The sequence below is a fragment of the Hypomesus transpacificus genome, chromosome 21 (assembly GCF_021917145.1).
Source record: "Hypomesus transpacificus isolate Combined female chromosome 21, fHypTra1, whole genome shotgun sequence".
Classification (NCBI taxonomy): domain Eukaryota; kingdom Metazoa; phylum Chordata; class Actinopteri; order Osmeriformes; family Osmeridae; genus Hypomesus; species Hypomesus transpacificus.
The window spans coordinates 5,184,332-5,206,469 of NC_061080.1; the positions used below are offsets into that span (position 1 = coordinate 5,184,332).

The 22,138-nt window shown below is 38.9% G+C and overlaps 1 protein-coding gene across 2 annotated transcripts; it reads left to right on the forward strand.

Moving 5' to 3' along the window:
* The first annotated feature begins 243 nt into the window (after positions 1-243).
* On the forward strand, positions 244-19,886 carry klc4 (kinesin light chain 4). Of its 2 annotated transcripts, XM_047043706.1 has the most exons (16): positions 244-610; positions 5,308-5,578; positions 5,925-6,155; positions 8,051-8,129; positions 8,331-8,559; positions 8,747-8,834; positions 10,281-10,382; positions 10,643-10,816; positions 11,161-11,260; positions 13,192-13,241; positions 13,405-13,466; positions 13,905-14,013; positions 14,204-14,320; positions 18,377-18,501; positions 18,760-18,820; positions 18,968-19,886. In XM_047043706.1, the coding sequence occupies exons 2-16, from the start codon at positions 5,330-5,332 to the stop codon at positions 19,043-19,045; spliced, it is 1,854 nt and encodes a 617-aa protein (XP_046899662.1). In that variant the 5' UTR covers positions 244-610; positions 5,308-5,329; the 3' UTR covers positions 19,046-19,886. The 2 variants fall into 2 exon arrangements, with proteins under 2 accessions (XP_046899662.1, XP_046899663.1); XM_047043707.1 differs by lacking the exons at positions 18,377-18,501; positions 18,760-18,820; positions 18,968-19,886 and adding an exon at positions 15,395-17,846.
* The last annotated feature ends 2,252 nt before the right edge of the window (positions 19,887-22,138 follow it).

A 22,138-nucleotide genomic window follows, 5' to 3' on the forward strand; every position in this document is an offset into this window, starting at 1 on the left:
GACTGTGTTGTAGTGCATAATACAAATCATGATGTATTTGCCACCCGACCCTAGTTTAGTTGGACTAAATTGCAACGAAATGTATCTTACAGGACAACGAATACATGAATGGCTCAATTAGGCTTTACATATTTTACCGAGTAGCTTGCTGCCCAAAGTCTATAGAAACGGGTACAGAGAGACATCTCAAACCGCCCGATGAAGTGCACAGCCACGCCCGAATACGTCATCGTAAATGATCGCTGGGAATTGTGGGATTACATAGCTTGTTATCAACCACGGAGGGCATATTGCATTTAAAGAGATCACTGTCGTTGACCAACCTTTCTATAACGATATTCTAACTGGTAAAGTCATTCTGACATGACATTTATGTACAGTCAATTCATTTTTTCATCTGTCGCACGCGATGACAAAGCGTGGCTCTGAATGAGTCCTGGAAATACTCCCACCCGTTGACGCTGTATCTTATATTTTTTTTTGTATTGCTGGGCTTGCTGCGGTTTGCTGTATCAGCTGTAAACAGCTGTGAGTGCTGAGCCTAGCTAGTAGTACTGTACGTCGAGGCTCAAAGTTACAGTTTTTATCTGCAGAGGGAAAATTTGTTTGGGTATGTATCTCAACATCATTAATCGTTTAACATCATAAATGTATTTGGCTACGGTGTAGTAAATATTATCTTCATTCAAGTTGAGTGAAATTGCTGGATAGTTTTGTTCGCTAGCTTATTAGCATAGCCATAGTTATCCATAACGTTTGCAATATAGCTAGTCTACATTTGCTACGCTTGCTAGTCATGATGTGCCGATGTGTTGTTATGCTCCGCATTGCCTCCATAACAGATTACAAAATACGAACAATACGTTGTGTCGTGTAGAGAGCGGTTTTGGATGCAAAATGTTTTTTGATGACATACTATAGCTAGCAAGCTACTGTAGTACATTCAGAAGGCCCATTCTAGTAAAGGACCTGGGGATACTAGTTTTACATTGCCCTAGTTTAGCAAAGAAAATGTACATTGAATCTCGAAATGCCCACGTAGTGACCTATGGACCCAAGACATCCCATAATATTTAACTAGGACGGATTAAGATAAAAGATTAACCTGGTCACGTCGTTACATTTTTACGAAGTGCTAAGGTAGGAATAGAACAAAATGCACACACGCACTTACAAATAGTGTAGCCAATGGTGGTGGTGACTGAAATATTAGGTAGGCGTTTGTACAACTGTTAATCTCCTTTCTTGATGTTTTTACATCAGTGCCGTGATGTAATGAGGCTATTACATCTCTATAACCTTGAAAGTTTGCACCTCTGAATGACTACTGTTTAGGGGCTAGAGTGACATATTGACAGACAGTGATGACTTGCTCTTACAAGTCACTCCCAAAGTAAACTGTTAGTAATCTTTTGGAAAACAACATTGAGCTGGCAGTGCTGACACATGACTGCTTGCTAGCAACCCTGTGATGGACCGTGTCAGATCATTGGCCAAATCAGACAACTACTTCGGATTAAATGGACCAAATGGCCTCTTAAGATGGCATGGTGTCAAGTGATGCAGTGTGAACAGACATCCATGATATGTGATTCTTTACAAGCATCTCACTTTTTCCTACTTATCTTACTATTTGTTATTCCTAAAACATTTTATAGAATGGTTGATTATAAAATTGTCTATCAGCTAGAAATAGTACTAATAATACTGAAAGACATTTGTCTCCAGTTGAAGGATTAGCATGTCCTTAAAAGTGAGCACGGAGAACCATCCCTGGAAACTACAGGAAGGGAATATAAATGGACCAAGGAATACATAATTAATTCTCTATAACACGTTTCTTTACCATAAGTGCCCTACTTGAAATGCTTATTGTTGCATTTTGAAAGAAATAGAACACAGGCCAAATCTGTGGGATTATTGTGCTTCCTTATTGAATTAAGCCTTCCTGTTAATCAATATTGCTGTACTGCATTGACGTGGAGGTCTTGTCTTTATTACGGCAATGCATTACGGTTGATGCACAAGGCAAAATATGAATTACTAATATAGCAGTATATCATTTGTAAGGTTTTAAAAAAAAATGGCCTTCATAGTGCTACAGTGACATTTTACTTCGGTGCTAGCCTAACAGTTGCTGTCCTAAGGTTTTATGTGACATTTGGTCTAAGTCCATAATTCAATTCCAATTGAATCATGTGATATTGCAGCCTTCCTGTAAAATGGAAGAGGACAACAACAGTAGGATAGCTATTTTATACAGCAATGAAACAAACACTTTAACCTGTTAGACCTGTATGATGTTACAGGTTTGATGTAGCCTAGGCCTGTACACTAGTCTGTTTAAATGTCTAAACAAGCTGGCAATAACCTAATAATTCATGCTCTTTTTTGCACATTTAAGTGGATGTTTGTCCCCAGTGGTGTAGCGTTTTACGTTACCTTTTACAACCTGAATTAGCATCACAGCAACACACCATCATGCAGATTGAATTGAAAATAGTGAACAAGTTAGATAAGGTCCATGGAACCATCATATCTATTTGTAATGCCAGACGCATCATTTGTGAGTGCCAACAAGCCAGACATTTCATTAGCAAGGCCGCCAGTAAGGCCAGAAGAGAGCCAATTATCTCGAGCAGAACTCTCCCTTGTGCCAGTTGGCCTCCCTTGTCTTTTTATATGAGGCACATTGTGGCATTTGGATGAACTGCACACTGACTCACCTCTATGACTCACCAGTGTGAAGTTTGTTGGAATTGTCTTTCTGGAAAGCAATTATACCAAAATACATTATACCAGAACAGCTGTTTTAAACCCTTGGTTTCCGTAGGCCTCTGTTTAACCCAGAGCACAGAGGCTAAAAGTAATATGTAGCGTATATATAACATTATTATTATTATTGTATAACATCTACTATAATAGTGAATAGTGTATTCAGTTAGCTGGAAAATACACACTAAAAAGCCATTTCAGAACTTGTTAAATGTTTTAGTGAACTGTCATTTCCTACATTACATTTACAGACAGTGCTTAGCATTACACACGACTGAAGACAATGAGGCCCAGTAGCCCACACACTAAAGCATTTACCTTACAGAGAAAAAGTATTCTGTTGAGTTTGGATTACTGAGGTTACTGTATTCCATGTCAATGCTAAGGTTCAACTAGCAATTACTAAATAAGTAGCATAGGCAATACAGAATCTAGCTTCTTGCTTGCTATCTAGCTTGGCCACTGCCTTCAACTTTAGTAGACTGAGGACAACTTAACTTATCAAACAATATTTTTGCATTGATTGATTTATGATTTAGCATGCTATTTGGTAAATCAGTGTGAACATGTGTTCTCATAAAAATGTTTGAAGTGGTTCATTGTTCTGGTTTAGTCCATGATATCTTTTTTCTCTTTTTAATCGACCAATAAAAAACAATTTTCAAGCCACCAAGCCTATATTTCACCTCTCCCACTGCTTTCACCAGTGTCTCATTTTCTGCCTTTCCTAAATCACATTCATCACCAGCAATCCTTCCATCCTCCACAAAGTCAGAATAGAGTCTGAAAATATGGCCTATAAAACACTATAGTAGCTGTCATCAGATAAAAGATGGCTCTTTTGGAGCCTGTAATTCCATCTAGTGTCTGAACTGAAGGGAATAGGATGTAGACAGACTGGTTGAGGAACAGAATGTATTGCTTTCAGCTTGCCATGTTCTCATGCAAATATCAGTGCTTTGCTAAGCATTACAACTCTTGCTTTCTCCTCCAAATGATCTACCAAGGTCATCATCATGTTAGGTAAAGGCATAGCCAAGATCCTGCAAATTTGTCTTTATCGGTCAACCTGGGGGTTCAGGGTCCACACAATTAAATCATGACATTCAGATGAAGTTTAAATTAAGATTCTACCCTGAAGAAGTCTACTAGTAAGGAACCATGTTCTGAACCATTTTCCGGTTTATCCCTTCAAATGCCTAGTAGGCAATATTTCTCAAATTTTACAGAGTTGTGGGTTATGTAAAATTGTTCATCCAATATTGAAAACACCTATCTTAAACATGGTAACTTTCCAAAAACATCAGCTAACTGATGTTCTAGCACAGTCCATCATCGTCCCCTGAAGTCATCAGTTTCTTTCGTAAGAGTTATAATTCATACGTACAGTAGTCTGACAATTTGTGTGGAAACTAGGCCTTCCATTTGTTATGACTTTTATGTTTATTTAAAGGGAAAGGATTAAACCTAGGTTAGTCAACCCATTTCAAAGCTTGTTTTGAGCCTCAGTCAGGAAAGGAATGTCATTCAGTTCTGTACCATTCTGTGCCAGCCAGAACCTTTGTGTATTGTCTTTGTACAGTATGTCCATCTGTTGGTGTAGTACCTGAGTAGTTTACATTAAGTGTATGTGTTTATTCAGGTGAAATAAAAGGCTACTTGGGCCTAGTGCACAAGTAGTTATTTTTGTATTTCAATGGCTTTCAAATGCAATTTTTGTAGTTCTCTACTCTTATAAAGTAGAGGGCACTCAACCTAATTACAGATATTCAACATGAAGGGATTCTCCTCTCTTTTATGAGAATATCCATGGGGGTATCTTTCCTGCAGTTAGCCTAGCCTAAATCATCAACAAAAAACAGAGGACTTATCATTATCTCAGGGGCTAACTTTCGGCTAAGTGCTTGAAGCTGAACTAATTTTCTGCTTGCTATACCCTAGTGCAAGCATAATCATGTGATGGTCTTGTGAAGGAGGAGAGAGCAGGAGTGTTTTGATTGGTTCTCGTCTAGCTTTGTCCACTGTTTGAAGAATGGACAGTTCACGTGTGGAGTCTAAATTGAAATTGTATTTTAGATTTAACAACTTTATTTTACCCACTGTTTATACATACGTCCATTTAATGACCTGAAGGTGAAGGTATTGGGGAAGCTTAATGTTTCATTTAATTGCTTAATTTGTGGTGGTGGGGCCAGAGACTTTAATATGTTGGACTGGTAAGACAATAAGAGCATTTTAGTCAGGTTTACGCTGGAACCTTTTTGTCTGTGATCTTTCTATTGTGTAAATAATAAAAAAAGAACTTTTGTGTATTTGAGTTGTTCAATTAACTGTTATTTTACGTGTTAGAACTTTTCTATTCTAAATCGTTTAGTTTTACACAACCATGGGCCAGTGAAAACCATGGTCAAATTCTGAACTTCTTCATTTGAACAACTGATGAGTAAAGAATCTGTCTTTGTTCTATGCCTGTTTTTTTTACCCTTGTTACTGAAATCTTCGCCTGTCCTTCTCTCCCCCCACCCTCCACAGTCTAGGGGTGTAGGCCAGGGACATGTCCACCATGGTGTACCCCAGAGAGGAGCGTCTGGAGAAGCTCTCCCAGGAGGAGATCATCTCCAGCACCAAGCTGGTGATCCAGGGCCTGGAGGCCCTGAAGAGCGAGCACAACTCCATCCTTCACAGCCTGCTGGAGACCATCCGTTGCCTGAAGAAGGATGAAGAGGCCAACCTGGTTCATGAGAAGTCCAGCCTGCTACGAAAGTCAGTGGAGATGATTGAGCTTGGCCTTGGCGAAGCACAGGTAACACCGTAGATAGATTAATCTGAGACTGGGCTAACCCTAACTCGAGTAGAATTGAAGTAGTATGTACAGTGTACAGTGGTTAGAAGTGTAATTAATCCACATGGAATTTCTTCCATGAGAAATTCTTCCTATAGAATACTTTTCTGACTCTGTAACCTAAGTTGAATGGAGCCCGTTTGGATGAATGTTGATGATTTATTGCGCAAGTTTGAAATACATTTTACAAGTAGCAATTTACCATTAATTTCTGCAATTCTTAGACCAACAATAGGTATTGTTGGTTAAAGAAAAAGTAAATATATTAGCCTAGTCATCTTCTCCTGCTCACTGTCTCACTGTCCAGGTGATGATGGCACTATCAGCCCACCTGAACGCAGTGGAGTCTGAAAAGCAGAAGCTGCGCGCCCAGGTGCGGCGCCTGTGCCAGGAGAACCAGTGGCTGCGGGACGAGCTAGCTGGCACCCAGCAGAAGCTACAGAAAAGCGAGCAGAGCGTGGCCCAGCTGGAGGAGGAGAAGAAGCACCTGGAGTTCATGAACCAGATGAAGAAGTACGACGAAGACGTGTCCCCCACTGTGAGTTGTCCTTGCACCTGATCCAGCTGATGCCAGGGGGGCGGCGGGTAGCTGTTGACCATACACAATAGCCTGGTGTTGCTTGACCCAATTGACCTATCGCTAAGCCCCGCCCCTCGAACGCAAACGGGCCTATGGCAGTTTAGTAACAGCTGCACTCGGACATTTACAACTCCATAGAGTAGCATTAGGAAAAGGGATTATTTTCTTGTTTTATCAGGTTTGTTGTAATTTAAGTGTAAAAACAATGGTCAAACGATGTGCATGGGGTAGATGCAATGCAACACTGATACGAGGTATCATGAGAGGATGGGCAATGGGGTATATTTTATCCCATTTCCGAAACCAAAACAAGACAGGGCCAAATGTCTCCGGTGGATAAAGCTATGTGGCAGACCACACAGTCAACTCAACGTAACAAAGATAAACAAGGATGTCATCACATTATTGTCATTGACAGTACCGGCTTACTTTCACCACTGATGTTATGCTAGGCTTAGGTAAGTTATCTCTCGTTAAAACTAGTTAACGTTATTAGCTGCGTATAACATATGGCTAGATATTCACTAGTAAGAAAGTTAGGACACTGCCCTGTCAGGGACAGGGTAATGCTAGTAAATAAACTAATAAACGTAAGTTTACATGTGCCTATCCAGATTAGTTCAATTAACTGAAGGTAAATTAATGTAACTAGTCTAACCCTGCGGTGCATCAACAATGCTGGTCTTGCCAAGCATTGGATATCCACGATTCAGGATATGATTTGCCACGATTCAGGATAACAACATCCAAGACTCTTGGATGTTATCTTGAATCGTGAATGACCGTGAGATGAAGCTTCTCCCTCTTGCATTGAGATCTGTAAATTCTCGCCTCCAATTTAAGTTTGTCATCCACCATATCTACTTTTAAATTCTGAACGTATCCCTCCATTCATTGCATAATGAAGTCCCTTTTGACAGCTAAAACTCTACTCAGCTGCAGGGGGGCAGGGCTTAGCGATAGATCAATTCGCAAATGGAATCTCTCAGTTAATCTTGCCATTTCCAAAGGGCATTATCAATGAGTGAAGACCAAAATCCCTGTCGACACAGTTACATAGAAATGGATGGATATAAGTAATCAGAGCAATTAAATTTAATCTTGGTTGTTTACAAAAATGCCTTAACACCGCTCCGCTGTACAGTTATTGTATTAAACCTGAGCTATATAAGATAAAGGGTTATGAGTGGCCCAGCCAGAATGGAAGGAGGGAAATCTCTTTTAATGGTAGGGTGACTGACCTATCTGCCAGAGCAAATAAAACATGAACTGGCAGATTTGTTGGGTTCCCAGGCTATTTTGACAAGCCTATGCTACCTAACCCTCCCCCTATTTTTATGAATTATTTTATTTTATTATTACTTGGAAATTGATTTGATCACTTTTAACAAGCGCTCATATTTTCCAGGTCAACCAGTTTGTTCATAATTCCTAACAGTTCATCGAGTTATTAATTCATTAAGAGAGTGCAAGTAATAATTAACTGGCCTTGACAGCCTGTTGATGAAATGGGATGATGGGGGGGGGGGGGAGACTTCAAGTCTGTCTGGTTAAGAAGGAGTGATATGATATAGATTATCATACACTGTCAGTGCAATCTTTCTAACCCCAATGCAATATTGTGGTCAAACCAAAATGTTTAGTTTGAAGCAGCTAGAAGAATGAATGGGACTTAACACAACCACAGAGTCAATTTTTGTACTGTAAGCATGAGAAGTACGTGTTGCTGCCTACAATCGCATGCTTACAGAACACAGTGTCCTTAGTTGTAAAAATCAATCAATCTCATCAATAAAACATCTTGTTTGGAACCACAAAAAAAAATTATGTCTTCGTTATTTTACTTGTTACAGGAGGAAAAAGATGGAGAGCCTCCTAAAGACACACTGGATGACCTCTTCCCCAATGACGAGGAAGAGAACAGCCAAGGCAGTAAGTAGACAGCTCCACATCCACCTTTCTATATCTATATCATTATATCACTCTCTGTAAATTTTCCATGCAAATTGCCCCGCCATCAATTTAGGAATAAGTTTCCCTTATCTGCAAAACTGCTCGATTGCCAAATGTCCTTTCACGAGTCTGAACTCTACAGCAGTTTCTTAAAACAAGTGGATGTTCCCTGTCCCACAGTGCATCACCAGCATAATAGTGCTGCAGTGGCCGCAGCCCAGCAGGGGGGCTACGAGATCCCGGCCCGTCTGAGGACCCTCCACAACCTGGTGATCCAGTATGCCTCCCAGGGGAGGTATGAGGTGGCCGTGCCCCTCTGCAAACAGGCCCTGGAGGATTTGGAGAAGACCTCTGGACATGACCACCCGGATGTGGCCACCATGCTCAACATCCTTGCCCTCGTCTACAGGTTGGTGTGTGGGGGGAGAATGGGTAAAATTGGGTTTTGTTTTGTACATCTGCACATCATGAAAGCTCATATTGGATTGGCATACATTTTACTAACCATTTTTAACAGGCCACAATATGTTACTTGTGTCTTGGGTTGTTTGAGCTGAAATACAGTCACAAGTTTGTTTTTTGTTTTTCATTTTCAGAGACCAGAACAAATATAAGGAGGCCGCACACCTGCTCAATGATGCTCTGTCCATCCGTGAAAAAACCCTGGGCAAAGACCATCCTGCGGTAAGGCATGGCACTCGACTGCAACAGCGATAGCTTATAGTATCCACTGGATGATTTGTGAGATGGCACTCTTTGAGTTGGAGATGATTTATAAGTCTAGTTAGTCACCGGATGTTTCTTCCTTATTTTTCCTTCTTTTGGCAAGGCACAGCCTATATTCTTTATCATACATATTCTTTATTATTTTCCCACCCTAACTCGACCCTCAATTTTTGCACTACATAGACAATGTCGGTGTCAAAATGTTCGTCTTGGTCCCGATTGCATTGCTTGTATCCTTGCGAACATTCCGTTTGACGGTTTAGGCATAATTTAAGTTTTAGAAAGAAAAGGGAAGCTAACGGTGAAGCTAACTAGCTAGCTACAGTCACAAATGTCACTAAGGTCACAACGTTGCAAACCCATGCACGATTATCTATAGTAGAACATTATTAGCTTGCTACCTTCTGGCCGATAGCTAGCCACCTAAAACAGCAAGACAGCTGCAGAAACACCACAGGCAAAGGCCAGGGTGATAGCTAGGTGTGATGTTTCTAGGCTGTGATATCAACACCCTGTATTTTTGTACGCCCTTCAACTGGTTAGCTCCTATGATTCCTAAACATCGGTAGTCTAGTAGTTATCTTGGCTGTAAAACGTACTTACCGGTCCCGGGGTCAGGTCTGCATCTTTGTCAGCTTTGTTTTCCTTGTATTTGCACTGTTGAGCTAGTATTTGAGGTGGAACTGATTATTTTTCAAGCATTTAACGACGAGAGTGGTATCAAATGATGATCATTAGTCCTGTAGAGCAATCAATGCCATTCAATATCTAAACAATTAGAGTGGATAAGTGCAAGGCGGTTTTCCCGACATACAGCATGGATAGCCGGTCACATCACATGACCTCCTAGCCTTCAGGGATGTTGTTACTGACACATTATGATCACTTCTAGTAAACTTGTTACATTAGCTATATTAGCTTAGGTAGATACTGCCAGTGACAACGTTGTTAGAAATAGGTTAGGACCATTTTTACACAGGATTGCCAAATGTCTTCGTTTTGATGCAACTTTTTCAACTATGTGAGGCTGCAACATAGACTATCACCATTCCCTCTTGCATTAAGGGAACTGACAACAGAACCCTGTTTCATTCCACACTTCACTCTTAGTATTTTGAAGTTTTAATGAGTAGCAACAAATGTAAATGAGCAGCAACAAATGTATGCCTTTTCATCTATGCCATCTTCATAAAAAATGGTATGCATACTTATTATTAGTAGTGTATTTAGAATATACAGAAATATCAGTTGTAAAATGTCAGAAAAAAACTGACCCATTTGCAACTGACACAAACACACTCGACAATTTCACCGCCAATTTACCCTCTCTGGTTACACATTATTATTATTTTATAACTGTTTTTCCAAATCAGCCCAAAACGTTTACTCTGGCCTGTCCCCCAGGTCGCGGCCACATTGAACAATCTGGCCGTTTTGTATGGGAAGAGGGGGAAGTACAAGGAGGCTGAACCCCTTTGTAAGAGAGCTCTGGAGATCAGAGAGAAGGTAAGTCATCCACAGGTTCCAGGTTAGTAAAAATATGAGAGTAAAAGATAAGCTTGTCCTACAAATTGTGTGAATATTAACTTTAGTGTTTGAAACCAGTGACACATTCAAACTAATATTTGGCTGACATACAGTATAAGGGAAATAAATACATAAATGGGAAAACATTTGATTCTACACTAAATATGAACACAGATTACAATTTAAGCAGGTGCGTTTTTGTAAAGCAAATCAGTTATTGTGCTCCCTGTCGTGTTAAGGTACTCGGTAAGGATCACCCAGATGTGGCCAAGCAGCTTAACAACCTGGCCCTGCTGTGCCAGAACCAGGGCAAGTACGAGGAGGTGGAGTACTACTATTGTCGCGCCCTGGAGATCTACGAGCGAAGGCTAGGACCCGATGACCCCAATGTTGCCAAGACCAAGAACAATCTGGTAAGGGCCCTGACTAATACGATTCCATGATGGTGCCACACACTTTGACTTAACGTAATTTGAACTGCAATCATTTTTATTAAGGCAGGAAGCCTGAGGTCTTGCTCAAAATGTTAAAAAGCCTGCATTATTATAAATATTTCTGCACCGTCTAAGAATTGTTTGCTGTCTTTTCAAATATTTTCAACTGCATTTGACCCTTTACTGACTAAAACTGTCCTGTTTTAAAGTAATGTTACGGATCGTTGCTGTTTAGTCTCAATTGGAAAATACCTGGTCACGTGATTTATTTATTGTGAGTTGAAACAGTGGGTGGCCACCAAACTTTCCATTTGTGTCTACAGGCTTCATGTTACCTAAAGCAGGGGAAATACAAGGAGGCAGAGATCCTGTACAAAGAAATCCTCACCCGTGCTCACGAGAAGGAGTTTGGATCTGTGGATGGTGAGCAAACGAGTCCCAAACTAGAAAGAGCCACAACAAATACATGGGGATAAGCCTTTGCCTCCCCCAACACACACCTCATACCGACCAATCTCTGTCCAATGTCTTTCACCTCGTATTACTGGAGATACCTTCTAGAATGGTCTGATAGTTCTCAATGACTAAATGTCAATTCCATTCATATTAAAGAAAAATGGGTACAATCTAATATGAAACTATATTTAGGAACACCAAAAGGCCACTGCTCTTACTTACACTGCATGATTCTAGAGTGCACTGTACAACAATAGGGTTGTTGTTTGTTAGTGAGCCTAACTCACTGGCTAGTTGAGCCAATTTACCTAGGGCTTTGTGTAAGGTCCAAACTTATGTGTATGCATGGTTTCAATAAATGGTTCATGGTTAGCGACATTGAAACCATTTCATGATCAACTCATCACATTGACAATTTACTGCAGGCATGATTTATGCTTAATATTCTATGCAGTCTAAGGGTTTGAGGGAGAGCCTCTGAAGTTGAATCATCCAGGATCAGTAATCCCAATTGTTCCTTATCACAATGAGACCCTCTATTGAATGTAGTTAACTGGTTTTCTATTTTGTGAGTATATACAAACAGTTATTTTGATGTGAATGGTTAAACCCTCCCATCTTTAAGTTGTAATTACCTTAGTGCCACAAGTTTCAAGGGCCTCAGTGTACGTATGTATGTTTGTTAAAATGTAAGTATGGTACAACAAGGTGAGTGAAAGGTTGGAAAATATTTTATAAAGAATATACATATAAAGGACAAAATGCACCTTTGCTGTAACACTTTCTTTGGAGGTACTCATTTTATGAACTGCTTTTAACTTGTGGCAGTAAAGATTGTGAAAAGACACTAGTCTCGGTCGAAACAAGTAATTTCTTGTCTTCCTCATTGTCTATACACTTTAATCCACATCTATTTTTGCTGTCTTGTTTTTGACTTTTTCGAATGTTTATTTTAAGTTTTGTGGGCACATGCTATTTTGTGTCAATAATTGGTAGGTTTACTTGTGTGCTCTTCAATCGTCATCAAATTTGTCTTTATTTCAAAAAGCTCCCTGTGGTAACGCTTACCATAATAATATCTACTGAACACTGTCACAAAGGTGACATTGCTTGAGAGCCTATTATTAATATCACCCTTATTATTAATGTTTGCCAATGACATTTGACATGATACTCTTTTCCTATCATAGACAATAAAGCTGTGTCCATTGTCATACAAAATGTTTCCATAAGCTGTCATATCATCAAGTCATGATATGGACAGTGTTACACAGATATTATGCCAAGCCATGTTACTTTTATTCTTTCTTGTTTGTTTGTCTTAATTTGATCATAATTATTTTCCTCTATTTAATGTGTCCTGTAATCACATGTTTTTTAATGTACTGTTTGTGAACACTTTTCTCGTGCTTTACTATTAATGACAGCATCTTTGCCTTGATTTTGTTTTTTTCTCCTATATTGTTCTTTTATATAACTTTTTTTAACTCGTAAAAAACATTTGTTTGTCTTTTTACATGTGCCTTGGAAGTCTTCTTATATTTTTTCTAATCTTCATGCATTTCCACCTCAATTTCTTTTCCAATAAATGTGTTGCTGAGGCAAAATCTGTGCTTTGTCTCCCTGTTGTATTTTTTACCAATTGGACGACAAAATAATAGTGGTGGTCAACTTCCAAAATAGTGGAATCAACTTCCAGTTAATTCAATTTTGAGTTAATTCAATTTTTAGATAATCCTTCTTTTACACACATTTAAATGTAAATGTGATTTCCTTCTAGGGGTCTTCTGTTTTGAATACTTTTTCTTATTATGAGTATTTTTGTACTTGAATAAAAAAATATTTTGATGTTTTTCAGCCTGTGGCATACCTCTTTCTGTCTTCCTCTGTCTCTGCAGCTGAGAACAAGCCTATCTGGATGCATGCCGAGGAGAGGGAGGAAAGCAAAGTAAGTTGTTTGTGTGTGCATGTTCATATGTGTTAAAGTTTTATGTCAATACCCTCCAGGTAAAATGTAAGTTGACAGTTTATATGACAATATTTAGATTTTTTTCTTTTAAGCTACCCTGCCTCTCCCCAAACTTGATGTTTCTTGCAACCCTTTCACCCAGGGCAAAGATGGCACTCCCTATGGAGAATATGGTGGCTGGTACAAAGCATGCAAGGTGAACAGGTGAGAAGCTCTGTGTAATGCTGGATATTATCTGAGTTTGAGAACTTTAATTTTCCCTAAAATGGCTATTAGCTATTGTAAATGTTATTTAGAGTTTACTCTGGAGTATAGCTAGACTTAATTGCATCAATACAAAACACCTTTTCACTATCTGAACCCCAAAATAGTAACATCACAAACGTTATAGAAATGTGCATAATAATGCGGTATAAACTCAAACATGTAAGCATATTAAAAGCATACCACATATGACACTTTGTAAGAGCTTACACCAGTTCTGATTCATCTTTAGCTCCTTTGATATACGGTCATTCTATTTTCTGAACAATGTTCAGAAAAGCCACAAGCCCCCTGTTATGAAGGGGCTTGTGTAGCGATGGTTCAAGACTGTAGTTGTGACAGAGGACTTCCTTCATCGCATGTGTATGTCTGTCCCAGCCCTACAGTGAATACCACACTGCGTAACCTTGGAGCTCTATACCGCCGGCAAGGCAAGACGGAAGCTGCAGAGACCCTGGAGGAATGTGCCTTGAGGTCCCGAAAACAGGTCAGCTACAGCTAGATGTTTGATACAACAGTACCATCATTTAATTTTGTGTCCTATTACCTTGAATCCAGAGTTCGCCATTAAGCACTCCACCTGTGTGTGCATTCTTGCTTTTACGGTACAGGGACATATTCACAAGCTACTTTTCTGTATGAATAAAGATCGTGTGTGTATGCATGTTGGTGTTTAGGGGGCGATGGAGCCTATGAGGGATGGCGACAGGAGGAGGAGCAGGGAGAGTCTGAGCAGTGTCAAGTACGAGTGTGCCTCTGATACGGGGGAGGACGGCAGTGTGGACTGGAATGGGGTGAGCACAGTCATATTTTTCCCTTTTAAGAAGTATGTACAGTAATGTCATGTTCTCTAACTTCCCTTTGGGAAAAGGATACACCAAATAATTGCCTGATCTATTCATAGGATACATGTGATACATTTCTTAGTTACAGAATGAGATACATTCCCATTGTTGTTTAGATCAAGTATCAATTGCGCTGTTAAGTTCACATTGGTGGGCACAAAAATATACAAAGTAAAAAACTGTTGCATTTAAGGACAGTCAACTATAAAAACGAAATTTGTCAAAAGTTTTCTTCATCACGTATTATCATTTGAGTTTTTAGGATATTCTTATGTTGGTGTTGTGAGACACCATTTAATAATAAAGGAACACCACAAGGCATTTTATGCTTGATCAAGACAATGCCTTATTCTATTATTCTACTGTGTTGCCCACAGTATGCCAAGTAGGCTGTTACTAAGTGTCAGTGGCTAGTTCTTAGAACTGTGTGAAGGGGCTGCTACGGTGTGCATTAGTCATTGAGTTGTACTGATGCCATAGTTTACTGATTATTACTGATTGACATTAGTATATTGGGTGTGTCTTTATACCACTTTGTCTATGTGAGACATTGTTTTTGACTGTGTACTTTTCCATGTACCACCCCAGTGTTTAGTTAATTTTGATTGGAAAAACATTTTAAATCATACCTAATTTAATTTGTGTAGCCCTTTACAAGCAATGTGACAGCAAGCAGTGACATAATTAAATGTCCTGCCTGACCAATCACACTGTTTCCACTTGATTTGTCCATAACCATTCTAGGGCCTAAGACCAACACAGATTTGAGACACTGACTCAATGAATTTACTGTCATTGACTGTTTGTTTTACCATTCCAACAATAATGTATACATACCAACTGTATACATTAGTTCTGTAAACATCCAATCAGTTAAAGCGTTTGGATCCTGTTTTATAGCTCTTAACTCTCAAGGCTTTTAGGTGGGTGTTTAACCTTTTGTCTTTATCTCTTGATCACTGTATATTTCTGTTTTTTCTCTCCCTGTATTTTTCCTATCTCCCCCTTTTCTATTTCCAATAGGCTTAAATCAACGGGATGAGGGATGACCTTCCTCACAACTTGTTCTCACTTTCTCCACAAAATCAAATCCCGACGACTAAATCAAAATGGATGCTTCTGGTGTGATTCAGTGTGAAACACCTTTCCGTCTGGTAGAGGGCGCCTTCTTCCCACTTGAAATTCTGTCTAAAAAAAGATTGTCTGAAAAAGAGAAGACTAGATATGTGTATCCTTTCTGCTACCTCCTCCTCTATTGCTTCTTCTCTACTCTTCGTCGTCATGTGCTTTTCTCTTTACTCCCCATTTTTCGCCACTAAGCCCTTTCTCTTCCTTTCTCTTCCCGCTTTTTCTCCACTCTCATTTCTCTTGTCATCCTCTTCTTTTCTGCACCTTTCCCTGTTTTCTGTCTGCTGATATCGCTTCCTGTGTCCATAACTTTATTTTGATGTCTAATGTTATAGTACAAACCCAACACACAGGTTTAGTGAAAATGACACAATTAGCTTTTGGACTGTGCCACTTAAAACCAATGGTTGAATTGAGAAGAACAATAAAATATTTTTTATTTTTTTTAACTTGTGCAAACTCTCTGCCCTGCCTTTCCTGACTTATTTGCATATTGTATACATTATGATTCCATTGCAAATGCTCCGGATGTTTCCAGAAGCACACTGACTCACACATATCTGAAGGTCAGTCTGTCAGTAAAACAAAAGGTCCACACCAGGTCACCATGGTTATAATGATGTCTGCTGCTCTAAAACCACGTTTTAATTTAAGCCTTTGTTTTTGCACAGTCCGTTTATTGTCCAGGCTTTTAACCAGGGATAATGTACCTACATCTTTTGTTTTGAGTTTTCTCAATTGCTTCTTATCTTTGATTCATAGTCTACAGTTAGCAAAACAGCTGTGTTTACCAGCATAGCTTTAAGAATGAGGCATGGTCATTATTCTATTACTGTAGCTGACCAGTCAGTTTTGACATACACAGATTTTGATATAAAAATCTGCAAGTTAGTCAAACTGTTGTACATGTCTGATAGCACGAGAAGCAGAATAAACATATATGATGACACAATTTTAGTGGTCCCATCTATTATGTTTACACATTAATTGCCTGTTAGTTATAGTAGGTCCAAAGTTTAGTCTGTAGTTTAGGTTTCAATTCCTATTTATCGCCTGTTTTATACATATTTTTTATTGTCTTTAATATACAGGGTAGTACTCATTTTGTATCTTTGCAATGTCCTTGTGAGCTATCACTTTCTTTATTGTTACACAACAAAAGGAACATGGACTATGTTGGAATCAGTGCTTGAATATAATTTTGACTTTGATTTGTGGTATAAATCATAGTACAAACAGGCTTTAATTCAGCCATCTTTGCTATAGGCAACATAAGTTGTTTTATGTATCACAAGACTCACAAACACGGAAATGTGATGTGATTTCGTATTGAACCCAGTGAGATTTGCATAGCTTTGTTTGTGTGTTTGCGCGCGCACACACACTTGTTACTTCCACTGCTCAGAGTTGGCCCACTTTATGCTGTCATTTCATCTTGTTATTCCAGCAGAGATACTTGCTTGTTTCTCGTATGACATCTCAATAAAAGTCATGAGTTATTCAAATGACTGGTTAACTAGTCTGTCAGCCAACACCCTAGTTATCTTGAACAGAAAATAGCTCATACACAGCAAACTAATATCAGTAGACTATATTAATGCTTTTACATTTAATTGTACTCCCAAATTTATGGCAGTGTAAAGTAGGCTTAATTAAAGGGATGTGTCTAACCATATAAATTGTCTTGTGGATCTAATCGTATAAATTGTATGGCATCGTTTAAAGTGTTATGTGAACTGAATGTACATTTTGCAAATAATGATGTGCTCATTGATGTACCATAATGTAATTGTAAACTGTTTGTTTCTTTGATGTATTTCGCTTTTCAATTCTTAAACATTACAAAAAGGATGTAATATAGTATGTTGTGTAAATTGTTAGTCTCTATAGCCAGCCATTTCAACAATTCTGCCTAGAACTATCCTTAGGTACTATATAGTTACAGTATAACTACTTCGGGAACTATTCATGTAATTACAGAGCATTACACTGAAACATATGTAACACATATAGAATCAGAAAAGATACACTACATGCAGGATTAATGAGTAGCTCCCTAGTTATGACACAAAATTAAGATTAAATTCCAAGGAACTTTTGACATACATAAAGGAATGGTGGAATTAGGTACTTCTGGAAAGACACTGGCATTTGTGCAAATAGACCTATCTAGTAAAGTTGTGGCGCATTTTTATTCCGTCTATACTACTCCGTTTACGGTCTTAATTCTTCCTCTTGCATCAGTGGTACTGCACTATCTGCACTGCGTTACAACCCCGCTTTTTGCATTGTGATGAAATGCGTTTCCTGTTTAACATCAACTGGAATAAAGACTTTCATTTTCTGAGGAGGACTTGGTTATTTTGGCTTGATGTTTGAGTGGAGTGAGAAGCCACCCTCTGGAAGGCTCTCTTTGGACTCCTACTCAAAAACAATGGCATTGATTATTTTCCTGGTCAGATTATCGGTTAAATATACCAAATGTTACGTGGATAATAGAGCAGTGGGTTAAAACGAGTATCGTACATTCATGCTTTTATATTATGTTTGATCCAGCTGACATTTGATACAGGATAGCAAAAGGCAGATTAGAGAGAGGACAGCATTACTTTTTGTTACGAGTTCCTTGTCGTTCATCTGACTAAGTTCTCCTGGTGGATAATTTTGGATAATCTAAACACCCTTGTCTGACCTGCCGAACAAGGGTTTACCAATGCTGCCGTTCTTATCTCCTCACTGGGCAAGGCTATCCAAGCCATTTGAGTAAATCGTTTATTTTCAAGTATTTTCTCTGCGAAGGATTTGCAAGGATTTACTTGTTAGGAAACAGTTTAAAATCTGCATTAAGCTAATTTGACGTACATGGTCTTCTATCAGGATGGCAGTGGGACCATGAGAAGAGCTGGTTCCTTGGGGAATTTAAAAGCCATCCTACGGAGAAGCAGTGAGATGCTGGTAAAGAAACTTCAAGGAAACGTACCCCCAGAACTTAGGGACCCGCGGTGAGTAACACATACACCTACATTTATTCTGATGAAAAGAAAAGTACTAAAGTGAGTCTGAATGAGGATATCGTGTACTAGTCTTTGTGTTTGAAAAAACAACACCATAGTGATGTAAGTCTTTGGATAAAAGCGTCTGCTAAACGCATAAATGTAAGTGTAAGTCATAAGTAAATAAACAATATATTTTTCAATTTTTTTAATTGGAAAACGTATGGGTCTACAAATATTTGCCTTCCTTTTTTTTCATACCTTCAGTATGAAACGAGCTGCCTCCCTGAACTACTTGAACAAGGGCGGTGACGAGGACTCACTTCAGGTAGGGTGCTGATGTTAAATAAGATTGCCTTCTTTGAAGAACTACGTTGGAGTCCATTTTAAATCTCTTGCTATCTTTATTTTTCTCTGTATGTCTGTCTGCCTGCTCTCACTATTTCTCTCACTCTCTTCCTATCATCCATTACAGACTCCAGAAAGTAGCCAGAGGCTGAGACGGAGTAGGCCCCTGAGTGCGAGCACGGTTGGTCTCTACACTGGAGATTAACACATACAGTTTGCTGTAGCAGCATGTTGCAATGACTGATGCATGCATGTCTGTTTCTACCATTTTAAACTGACTATGGTGTTATGTGTGTTCATGTTATTCATTTGTGCCACTATTGGTAAGCTTCATTCCTATGGCTGCTTGATAGAAAACTGCAAAAAGTTAGACTGAAGAATGGAATTATGTGTGTCTTGTCATAAACACACTTAATGTGTAAATGTGTATATGAATCGTGCCACCTTCGAAGTGTTCTTTGCAGTTTGACATTCTGTAGCAATTTTTGCTGGAATTTGAAAGGATTCAAACCAAAATATCAAATAAACAAATAACACATAAAGTATCCCTTTAAGTACTTAAATTAACTTTCATCAAATGTTGCCATCCTAGTTTATACATATGAGAGGGATGATGAGAGATGATATTGTTTGAAGTCTACCTCTAATCTGTAAAGAAACAAAAACAATATACTGTAGAAGTTTCCTGAGGCATACTGAAACACTTGATACTCTGCCACAGCCATTATGTTGATAAAGCATAAAGAAATTACTCATATTTTTGAAACCTAATGTAGCATTGGGGTATTAATGTTGATTAAAATATTGTATTGATTATTTGATAAATCAACATTTAGTAATGCATGTACAGTAGGTATTCCTTTTAAATTGATGCTAAAAGTTGTCAGCAGTTGGGGGGGCTTTGTTTACATTGACTTTAAATATGTAAATTCTATTTTACTATCAGGTCTGATGTAATGTAATTTTGTGCGATCACCTCAACTAAGGGCATCTCTTTTTTAATGGAAAATTATAGAAATGTACATTTCTTTACAAAAATATTTGCTTCAAATTCGTTAAATAAAGTATCAAAATAATCTACAAACGTTTTATAAAATCTGTTTCTTTGTTAAGGTGGCGACAATACATTGTTCATGACTGAGAACATAGCTGAGTATATTGATGTAATTGCTAGAAGCTATTAATGTCACCCAATCTTTGCCATCACAATAATGCTGTTATCTAGGCCATAGACATGGACATGGTTTGTTTTGTCTGTTTATTACTTGGCAACAAACCAGATTCTGATTCTAAAAAAGGAAAGTAAATCAAGAAGTTTAGGGTTTGGCTTTCATGGGCTTCCCATGAATGTTTATGTAATGGCAAAGGGAAAAGGGGTGCTGGTCAGTGTGCGAATTACGGGGGGAGTCTAATTAAGACTTGAACCCCCCCAAAAGAGGTAAAAACAACAGGTTGGGGTACATTTATATATCGTTCTTACCTGTAATCGTAAATATTACAATATATTTACCATATTCATTCAATAACAAGTTGGCGATATGTAACCAGGTTCTAATCAGCCTCCATAAATTACTTGCAAAAATAGCTCAAGGTCTAGGATCACTACTTAAATACCTGTAGTAATGTCCTGGTTCGAGAGAAAGATAAAATATATTGAATAACAAATTTGTCTTTGGCTGTAGATGATTGATTTCACACAGAGAATGACAACAAACATATGGTAACTCTCTTCAAGAGAAAATTTGTATTATGGAAATTTTGTTCAACAATGCATGTCACATTTCACATATTAAAACACAAAGAAATAAAATTCTGGCCAGAAAACTACCTTTTAAGTTTTGCTGCAGCAATAGTCAGTTTGAATTTTTAATTGTACACAACCCAGTACCTGTTTTGAGCTCAGTCTATAAAAAAAATTATAAATAGGTAACCGACGATCCTCCGAATCCACAGAGAGGAAAGATCTTACTGGTGACACAATGAAATGGAAATCCGAACTCAGGCCTGAAGTTCAGAATCCAGTCCGCTGTCCACCACGCTCACTCCCCACACCGCTGGCCGACTGGAACACACCGCTCCTCCGTCGCAACCGCACCATCTCTCTCTTACAGTCCACCACACAGGCACACTATAACAACAGATGGTTTTGTGACACCACAAAATCAAAAGAAAAATCAAACACTTATCCACAGGATATTTAAATCTTTAGTTTCTTTTCTCTGAGATCTAAAAGCCCCCCGCTTCTCTCTCTGCAGCACGTTCAGAAAAAAAAGTAGACAACACCTGCCTTGCGCAGCTGCCACCTAGTGGTCACTACCGCAAAGTGTTGTTGAAAAACTGTTGAAAAGTGTTGCAAAAAATAACTCAATTAGGCAAAGTCACATAACCTGAGCTCCTTGTGTCTGATAAATGAAAACACAACCTCAGATTTTGGGTGGGTTACATCTATACAGTTGACTTTATGGCAGAGAATATCTCACACACAGACACAGCGCGCGAGTGACAAGTGCACAATACAACTCAAGAAACACTCTTTGAATCACCTCAGGCCCCGTTTACACGGAAGAAAAACGTATATATTTTCATGCGGTTTGGCCTTTCATTTACACGAAAACTGAGGTTTTATCACGGAAAACGATCATTTCTAAAAACTCTGGCCAAAGTGGAGATTTCTGAAAACTCAGTTTTTGTGTTTGCGTGTGCACTATCTTAAACTGAGTTTTGGGTTCTCAAAGTTCACAGTATGGGACTAAAAATGCATCACGTCATGAGAGCGTCCTGTTTATAGTAACACGTGCGTTCGACTTCATGCAGCGCCGGCGTCGCCTGCAGCCCGGCTGACTTGAAGCAGCCAATGGCTTTCTCAGCTTCAACGCAGCCGGCTGTCGGCACCGCCGATGGTGCATGAAGTCGAACACAACTAGCATAAGGGTCATTTATTTGTGAATTGCGTTACATTTCTGAATCCCGAAATACATTTGTGCATCGCATTTGTGAATCATTCAAACAAATGAACCTCGCGCCTGAAAGGTAAAGGAAGTCGGTCGTGTTATTCGTAGTTGTTGATTTTGAAAATTGTGATTGGTTTGCATGGCTTTATCCTTCACATTACACTGCCGCCTACAGGTTTGGCATAGTTATGATGGCGCTCGGGGGCAAATATGCGGGTTCATGTAAACAGAAACATTTTTGAAAACGTACTTGTGTGTACGACGTTATTTTAGAAAACGGAGGGGCAGAAATATTCGTTTCTGTAAATACCCAGCTATGTGTAAACGTGGCCTCAGACTCAGAGAGT

Bases quoted from the DNA above. Each gene is read 5' to 3' on its own strand.
- klc4 (XM_047043706.1), top strand. From the start codon at position 5,330: ATGTCCACCATGGTGTACCCCAGAGAGGAGCGTCTGGAGAAGCTCTCC. The intron at 8,835-10,280 runs GTAAGGCATGGC...CCTGTCCCCCAG, and splicing joins TGGGCAAAGACCATCCTGCG to GTCGCGGCCACATTGAACAA. The intron at 13,467-13,904 runs GTGAGAAGCTCT...TGTCTGTCCCAG, and splicing joins AAAGCATGCAAGGTGAACAG to CCCTACAGTGAATACCACAC.